This window comes from Sceloporus occidentalis, unplaced genomic scaffold (assembly GCF_023333645.1).
Source record: "Sceloporus occidentalis isolate IW3139 unplaced genomic scaffold, rSceOcc1.0.p SCAF_33, whole genome shotgun sequence".
NCBI classification, from domain to species: domain Eukaryota; kingdom Metazoa; phylum Chordata; class Lepidosauria; order Squamata; family Phrynosomatidae; genus Sceloporus; species Sceloporus occidentalis.
This window is the reverse complement of record NW_028317013.1, coordinates 632,658-641,576: the sequence shown is the minus strand read 5'-3', so window position 1 is coordinate 641,576 and position 8,919 is coordinate 632,658. Positions and strand designations below refer to the sequence as shown.

Below are 8,919 nucleotides of genomic sequence, written 5' to 3'. Positions count from 1 at the left end.
TGTTCATAAGTTTCCAGATAGTATTCAGGACAACACATTCCACATTTTAGATTTATCTTAGTTTATAACATCATGTAATTTATTTATCAGACTGATATAATAAAACACATAGAATGACATATATTGTCAAATACTTCTGTCTATTGATAGACCATACATATACATTTAAAAAAAATAAAATAAATAGGCTTCAATTTATTTTATGACAGCAGTCTTAGCAGTGTCCTAACTTAAGTTAGTCTAAATAAAATACTATTTGTTTTGAAATTCCTTGTTAAAACAAAATTAGACACTGGAACTGTCCTCCTCATCTTTACACTTAAGGATTGTGTAGTGTTTTGGATTTGGCAGCTCCGTGCTGATCCTTTTGGTACGTCTTCCAATGGTATGTTTATGGTGAATAGTTCGTCTCCGTTGCCACTGGCGGATAGAATTTTGAGCCTCCACACTGAGATGTCTGGATACTGTATTATAACTGCTGATGTGATATAAGGCACCAAACATTGTAGTCAGATAGTAACCACCTAGGATACGAAAGATCAATAAAGATTTATTGATTACGCCACTAAAAAGAGTAAACTAACACACAGCACTATTTTGGTCATTGTTCTGTATTTACTAAGTGTATCTAAGCTCCAATAGTTTGGTGAAAATGAGCATTTATGCATTCATCAGTATGCTTCTTCATGAAGCCATAAATAGGGATCAATAGTTTGTACTTCTACTACGTATATGGTAAAATATGGTTTAAAAACAGTCAGGTAACATTGAAATAATAAATTGTGTCTTTTTACAATAGTTAGGGGACTCAGTGTGAAAGAACCTGGCTTTCACCCAACCCTGGGTCAACTCGGCTTGTGAAACATGGAGGATTATGAGAAGGAGCCAAGTAGCCTCAAACGGCTTCTCCACTTTTGCGTTTTGGTCTCACAGAAGGGTTTGCTTTTTTATGTTTTTTTTCCTGCTGTTGGTTACAAGGGCCCAGTGAGTCTCCCCAAAAGAAGTGGGTTAAATTAGTCTTTTGTCTTGTCTTTGTCATCTCTTTACTGACCTCCTTGAACCCTTGCCATCTTATTTTTGTCTTACCTTCTCCCTGCAGTTGAGATGGATCCAGAAGCTCCATCATATACTCCACATCCAGCTGCAGCGAAGTAAGATCGCAATCAATCAACACATGGATCAGAACTGGCAGGAAGTCATCAGCGCCAAAAGCTTCTAGGAGAAAAAAAAATACTTTTTTGTGTCAAATATTTCAGTTAGCTCAACAGTAAATGTTTTAACATCTTAATCAAAGCAAATCCCTAGCGGTAACGCTGCAGTGATGGAACAATTTAACATCCAGTACAGAAATTATTTTAGGTTTTGTACAACTTGGACTTTGTATTGAAACTAAGAGTACATGTGCAATCTGTGACACATAGGTTGGAATACCTTTCTTTCCACTTGAGGCTTCCATGGATTCATAGATGAGTTTGCATACTTTCAGCAGAAGTGCAATCATCTTCTCTGGAGAGTATGACATATGAATAAGGGATAATTTCTGCTTGATCTTTTCCATGGTAGCAGGTCCTGGTAGGTCAGCTTTTGGTTTCTGTTCCCTTAAATCTCCAGATTTCATCTTCTGTTGGTTCTCTAATAGTTTGGTCAAGGATCCATCTTTTGTGTGGAAGTCCAGGAGTTGGGAGTAAATAACACTTCGGACAGGTTTCAACACACACTTGTACAGAGAAGTCTCAATGATGCATGCTAAGGAGAAAGGCAAGGTGACAGTAGTAATTAAAGATACAAGTATTCACTATATGTTCACTATAGAGTTTTACGACTACTTAAAGAGTCAGTAGTGCTTTGATAGAAATTGTTCAAATTTAGTTAAAACTATTTTGTATTGGACTTTTCTGGCCTGGCCTTTTCCTTATTGGATGTGGGAAGGGGTTGTGTCTGCCTTAAGTAGACAGGGCTCTCAAAAACATTGAAAGGTGCAAGGAGGTTGCAGAATCAGGGGAGGACCTGTAGGTGTTGTGGGCAAAATGGAACAGGAGGGAGCAAATTCACTGACCCAGGGGCCAGGTAATCAATTCTGATTTGCAGGCAAAATCCAGAGTTCCTATGGATGTGTATTACATGAACGTATGTGCTCCTGGAAGGTGCGCGTTTTATACAAAATGATCATGAAAGTGGAATAGAAAAGCAGAAAAAATTTTTTTTATTTTAGAACGTCAAGAGTTCTTAATTAAAAAAATTACTAGAAAATGCAAAGTTGTTCATTCAACTCAGCAGCGTAAAAACATATGTAAAAACTGAAAAAAATCCCAGATCTAATGTTCCATAAAATAGAAATAGTTAATTTAAGTTAAATATACTTCAGCGGTATCAGTCTAAGAAAATAATTTACCAAAGATAGTCAAGTTCCTCAGCTGTCACGCCTGTAAATCTGTTCCATAAAGTAGCCAAGTGCAGTGGCATAACGCATAATTCTGCAGCCCCCTTGAGGTTCCTGCCCCATGTATGTATCCTGTTTTAGATCTAAATGGCTGTGTCTTTAAACACGTTAATGAACATGTGAAATTAGCGCTCACTTATCCACACAGGGACAAGCTGTCCTACTTTTCCAAACAGGGCCAGCTTGAGGCCCAATTAGTGCAACAACACAACTTTATGTAAACCCATTACAGTAGACAGGCTTGAGCAAAAGGGTTAGTGATTTTGTACCGCAGTTGGAAATGTTGGAGTGTGTGTGTGTGTTACAGTTTGTGTCTTTGTTTTAGTTATGGTTGGGGCACATGGCTTTAGATATCCATCAGCCAGAAGGTGCCCACATGCCATTTCTGTACATAAAATTTGTTTCATACTGTTTACCTACTTAAAATAATGTTTTACAAAAGAGGAATGATTAAACTGCATCGCTTATGTCCTTCATAGGTTAAATCAAAGTAATTGGATTAAACATCCCATGTACTTAAACCTTTCTATTCCATGTAAAAATCTACATACGTACATACCTAATATCTACCTATAGCAAATAAACACACCGCATGGTGTAATAAAAATATCCTAAATGGGTGGTAGATGGAGTAGCTTCCCACCAGAATTGCTAAAGGTGAGAATTGCTAAAACAGAATTTGAACATGTAGAGGATAGGCATTTGGCTATCCTGAATCTAAGACGAGACGAAGGACTGATTAAGGTTTAAGACTTTACCATATAAAAAACAGGCAGACTAGCTGGGCTGAATGGTTCTTATTTGTGGTCAAATATTTTATCCCTATTAATTTGAGTGGGTTTTTTTTAGTAGGAGAAGCATTGCTACTTTTGTAAATGTATATATACATAAATATATGCAAAAACAACCAAAAAATACATTGGTAAGATGGAGACGTGGCTGTGAACGGAAGCCTCAGGCTTGTAAACCACAGAAACAAACAGTTTCTGAGAACAAATGCTTATTGAATTAACCAATGCAGACAAAAGGTTACAAAAGGAATATATTTCTTTTTTTCTGCCAATGGGCCCTTTGTTATTAATTTACATGTGTTATTTCTAGTAGTTGTGATAAATAACCATGAAACATTATCATGGGCTTATCATGGTGTTAGGTGAACACTTGTGGGGCTGTGGAGCACCCATTGAACACACAGAATTTGATGGCAGATAAGAAACATGCAGACCATCTAGTCTGTCCGTTGTATCCTGATGTTAAAAACATAAACCTTAATCATTCATTGGTCTCGTCACAGTTTCCGGATAGCCTATTCCATGCAACTTTAAATTTCCTTTAAGGTATCAGCCTCTACAACTTCTGCTAGGAGGTCCACATATCTACCACCCTCTCAGTAAAGTAAAATCTCCTTATATTACATCTAAGCTTCGGACCTTTAGATTACAATCTCTTGTTTGAAAATGTTTCCTTTGTTAAAAGGAAGCAGGTTGTAAACTTGGAGTGGACCTTTTTCTGCCGGCAAATAACAAAAATAACAAATACAGTACTAAATAGAATTATTTCAGTAAACTATTGTATAGTGTTGTTTGTCCTCTTACAAGCTTACTTGAATGAACAACTTGGTTAACTTCAACTAAAAAAAGGACATTAGTTAATGGTAAGGTTAGACCATGGAGTAATGATTGGCTTAGTGTTGTGTGTATCATAATATCATTATTTCTTACCAATTTTGGACTCATCTATATCTTGATGTTCCAGAACTTCACAGAATTCATTGTTCTCCAGAAGGAAGGCCTTGAGGTCGGTGAGCAGTTGACGTATGGCTTGTAACATCCCAGTACTCGACTGGTGTTGGCCATGTCCTTTGTGAATGTTGCAAATAAATGTTTGAACTGTAGCTCCCAAATACGTTAACTGGTCTTCTGCCAGTTGTTGTATTCTGTTTCCAAGATGTTTTTCTGGTGAGACGAGTCCCGTTAGAACATTACTGACAGCAAGTAGGCTATGTCTAACTATGTTTCCCAGCGCATGTGAGTGTTTCCTTTTAGATGGCAAAGAGTGGCAGTCTACCTCCTCCTCAATGCTGCTGACAGAAACAGAATCCAGCTCTGGCAATGGTGGGAGTGGAAGGCTGTCTGCGGAATAAAGAGAAGTTTCTGAATTGGATTTCTGTAAGGAAGCTTCTGCAGGCTGATCCGGCTCAATCCATGAGACTCTATGCGATAAAAGAGAACTTCCCTTCTTGTGTTTGGAATTGGCTTGATTAGGCATATGAGATCCTTTGTTGCTTAACTTTAGTGCTCTCCTAGATACTCTTATGTTAGACATATTTGAACTTTCTGCACTTTCACCTGTTTCTGATGGCTCTTGAATTTCATAGGAAGCTTTCGGAGTCTCTTCGCTAGGTTTTGGATCGAAATGGTCATCAGCTATGTTCAGTCTTGCAACAGTGTCTACCTGCTCTTCTGTCTTACTGCCTCTTTCACGACCTAAAGAAACATTGCAAGTTATAAAATATTTAGATTTTTAAAGATTTCAGATTTCCACAACACAGTCAGCATCTTCCATGCGCCCCCTGCATTTAAGAAACAGAGTGCCAGGATTTGACATCATATCCCAGTTTATAACACCTTCTAATGCAGTCTTTGGAGGCCGAAGCTGGCCCATTGAGCAGCAGGACACTGGGGGCCCTAATCTTTAAGAGGGCTATATGACCCTGGATTTGCAGTAGGGGGACTATTATCCCCCCTTGACTTGCTGCTCCAGACAGGGGTGCTGGCTCTTTCTGGTCCAGAGAGCTCATACAGCTGAGTGTCCCCCTATTAACTTACAGGGGAGGGCGTCTCTCTGCTCGCCCCTCCGCTATAGATACGCTACCATTTTAGGGGCTTCGTGGGGAGTCACATTGCTGGCAGCAATGATTCACTACGGGACCCCCATAATTATGTTTAGGTGACACTGTGCATTTGGTACTGCAGCTGGGGGGTGGTTCCAAATTCGCTGTGTGTGGGGCAACAGGGGTATTAGCAGCATTCCCTGTAGCGACGCCTATGGTTCTGAAGCAAAAGGGGATCCAACCCGGTACTAGCAAGGTACACCTAATAGTGGCCAGTGAGTGTATATTTGACATTCATTTAAATGCCAATGTTGGAATTCTGTAATTCATTTAAATGCCAAAAATGCTTCTTTCACATCCACTGTTTTGTTGATTGAAGTTAAAATTCCACCTATCCTCTTATTGCTTTTTATTGTTTTACTACATGTGTTTAGAAAGATTTGTAATACAAGGTTTTATAGAATAATGGAGGTATTTGATGGTTCTAATGCTCAACTTCTGCAGAAATATAAGATTCAAGAAAAAAGATTTTTCAAAATATTCAGAACTGGAGAAGTTTCACCTACCTTTGGCATCGTGGATAATTGCAAGTTTCTGATCACAATTCAATTGTACAGTATTCCTCTTCATCTCTGAAAATTGCGTAAGCCATTTATCACCGTGCTCATGCAAGAAGAGAGGGTTAATGATACAAAGAGCTCCATTTTCAGTTGTTACTTGAATGGAGCAGTATGGTTGTCCTTGCTTATTGGTTGGCGACGGATGCAGTTTCATCCTCTAAAAGGTTAATTTTGAAGGCAATGTATATGGAAATCTCAATCTCCTGCAATTAAAGAATAAGTGCATTTAAAACATATACCATTTTGATATTTTATTAATAGCAAGTAATACACGATATGGACTAAAGTATTGGGACACCTGACCATTACATCAACAGGGACTTTGATGACATGGCTTTCTAAATACAGAGAAATGAATATGAAGCTGGTCCCCACTTTGCTGTTATAATAGCTTCTACTCTTTAGGGAAGGCTTTCCACAAGATTATGATGTGTTTTTGTGGGAATTTTTCATCCAGTAGAGCTTTTGTGTGGTTAGGCACTGATGTTGGACATCCTACCCAACCAGGTTATTGTGTTGTTTTTTATTTTTTTCCCCTCAAAGTTTTGCAATTGAATTGTTCATGTGATAGGTCACATTAAAGGTGGAAAAAGTTCTGACATGATTTATCCTTGTCTCATTCTTTAAAATCACAAGAACCTGGCATTTTAACAGGGGTGTGTAGACTTTTTCTATCCACTGTATGCACAAAAGTATTCCGACACACCTAATTATTGAAATAGGGGTTTTAGGCTAGGGCCAGTGAAGGAAAAACCTTCAATGCTTCAGCTTACCAAGACAATTTGGACAACCTTATGCTTCCAACTTGTGGGAACAGTTTGGGGAAAACCCTTTTCTATTCCACCATGCCTGTCCCCCAGAGCAAAAAACAAAGTCCATAAAGACATGGATCAAATGATGTAATGGTCAGGTGTCCCAATACTTTTGTCCATATAGTCTATTTGAAATACAACAGGAAGTTTCAATGTTGACACTTTGACAGGAAAGGTTCTTTGTCATAAATGTGTTTCATCAGTAGCGTAACTCTGTGTCACTAATGACAGAAAGAATTGCACGCCACATTGAAACTCCATTGTTTCACCAGAAATGGAACTCCCAATGTAGAGAAATAGTATGACGCAAAACCATACTGTTAAAACCATATTTCTGCATGTTCTTTTTTAGCCGTTAATTGATCTTTATAGATTATAGATTTAAAATTAAAATCCCCAATCCATCAAATCCTCCAAAAGGAATTCTCTTTCCTTAGTGGTGAGGCCCCAAGATAAACGAATACTGTACAAGCAGGAATGACTTTTGCCTTGGATATATATCTAAGTCGTCTCCAGGTGAAGTGCTGCTTCCCTGGGTCTCCGGGGCAGTTCCTTCGTTCTCCAGAAAGGAAAGCACCATTTGACCATGCCCACTCCCAGTCTCTTCCACCCACCAAAGACCGTTGGGCCTAGCCCCGCCACAACTTGCTCTCACCTGGCTCTTTCCCTCCACAAAGCCACCCCTCTCAAAGAATTTTCATGAAGACTTTTTTTACTTAATTGTGTTGCTATTTAGGAGAGCACTATCTTAACTACGGTCTACCTGCGGTCCTGTCTTTTAGAATATAAAGTGAGATGGTTCAACGAGTTGCGGGTATACTATCCTTATTGATTAGGACAGAGGTGAAGTTCTTCATTTTTGAGAATTAAAGTCACACAAGGAAATTTGGCTATTGTGACGGTTTCATTCATTTAAGTGACAAAGGAATAAAGTTCTTTATTGACTGTTACAGATGATTAATTACAGAGAAGTAATTCTTATCATACTTCCTCTAATTTTATTGTTTAATTTTTACATGCAAAACAAATTGTAACTAGGTTTGGACCTCCTGGACGACATTGATGTCCTATGTGAGCTAAGGGCTAATGTATGCTGTTACCAAACTGACCACAAAATGAGATATACTGATGACCTGGCATGACCCTGCTGAAAATCAGCATAATATATTCCAGTCAGAACGTTGGAGGAAGATTAGTAATTTTGAGGGAACTCAAGGGTCATGAAAGTGGCTAATAATTAAATAGAAAGGAATGGGCATAGCTCAGAATGGTACTAGAGAAGGGCATGAATAATTTGAAGGGTATAATATGAAGGTGGAGGGTAATGTAATTTGCAGAGGGGCAGTTTAACAGAAAAGGTGCTAGATACCTTTGATATATATATACAATAGTATATTGGTCATCTCAAAAATATTAGATAGATTAAACAGATGAGATGGCCAGCTGGATAAACTACTGCTATCAGGGCAAACAACTAGTAGGTAACGTAAAAAATGGACACTGTTATATAAATACGAACGCCTCCGATATGTTTCGTGAGTGGAGCCATTAACATAGACAGAGATGTTTTCTAACTGTAGTAGCGAGGTAAACATTTGATCCAAATACCTTAAAATATATGGAAGGAGAAATAACCAGCATTCCATACAATATTTCCCTCCTCCAGCCAGCATCTTTCCAATGTTAAATCCCATCATGACTGAAATAAATGAATTCTGTAAACCCTAAACCTTGATATATTCCATAGCTGTTGGCTAGTCGCAACGTTAAGGGTCTTATACCACAACAAGAGTTCTCCTGTGTAAGGTGCTGGTGACAGAGAGCCACACAGAACAGGTCCATATACATGGATCCCAAAACAAATAAATATTAAGACATAAATGCAATAAACTACCATTCCATACCAATGATCTACAACCAATGTTCATGGAGGTGGTTTGCTTTTCTCTATTGAGGTATTATCGGTAGGAAAAGACAAAGAATGAATGAACAAACGCAGTACAAATTAATAGACTTACTGTTACTCCATATGCCGCTGTGTCCTAATGCTGAAATGCAATACACTAGTTAGACGTTTATTAGGCTTAAAAGGGGAACATAGATGTTGATATATGGTGATAAGATTTTAAGCAAGACTTCCTTAGAACCTCTAGCAGGAAAAGGTCCATTTACTCAGCTACCCACCCCCATTTCCTCTCTTAGAAATGTGGCAGT

General features: G+C 38.4%; 1 protein-coding gene across 1 annotated transcript; it reads right to left on the bottom strand.

Moving 5' to 3' along the window:
• Nucleotides 1-285: 285 nt before the first annotated feature.
• Nucleotides 286-6,047, bottom strand: LOC149298303 (ras and Rab interactor 3-like). Its single transcript, XM_089487485.1, has 5 exons — nt 5,840-6,047; nt 4,162-4,926; nt 1,432-1,746; nt 1,087-1,215; nt 286-524 (listed from the first exon to the last, which is right to left on the bottom strand). The coding sequence occupies exons 1-5, from the start codon at nt 6,045-6,047 to the stop codon at nt 286-288; spliced, it is 1,656 nt and encodes a 551-aa protein (XP_089343611.1).
• Nucleotides 6,048-8,919: the final 2,872 nt, after the last annotated feature.

Bases quoted from the DNA above. Each gene is read 5' to 3' on its own strand.
- LOC149298303 (XM_089487485.1), bottom strand. From the start codon at position 6,047: ATGAAACTGCATCCGTCGCCAACCAATAAGCAAGGACAACCATACTGC. The intron at 4,927-5,839 runs GTAGGTGAAACT...ATGTTTCTTTAG, and splicing joins AATTATCCACGATGCCAAAG to GTCGTGAAAGAGGCAGTAAG. The intron at 1,747-4,161 runs GTAAGAAATAAT...CTTTCTCCTTAG, and splicing joins TATAGATGAGTCCAAAATTG to CATGCATCATTGAGACTTCT.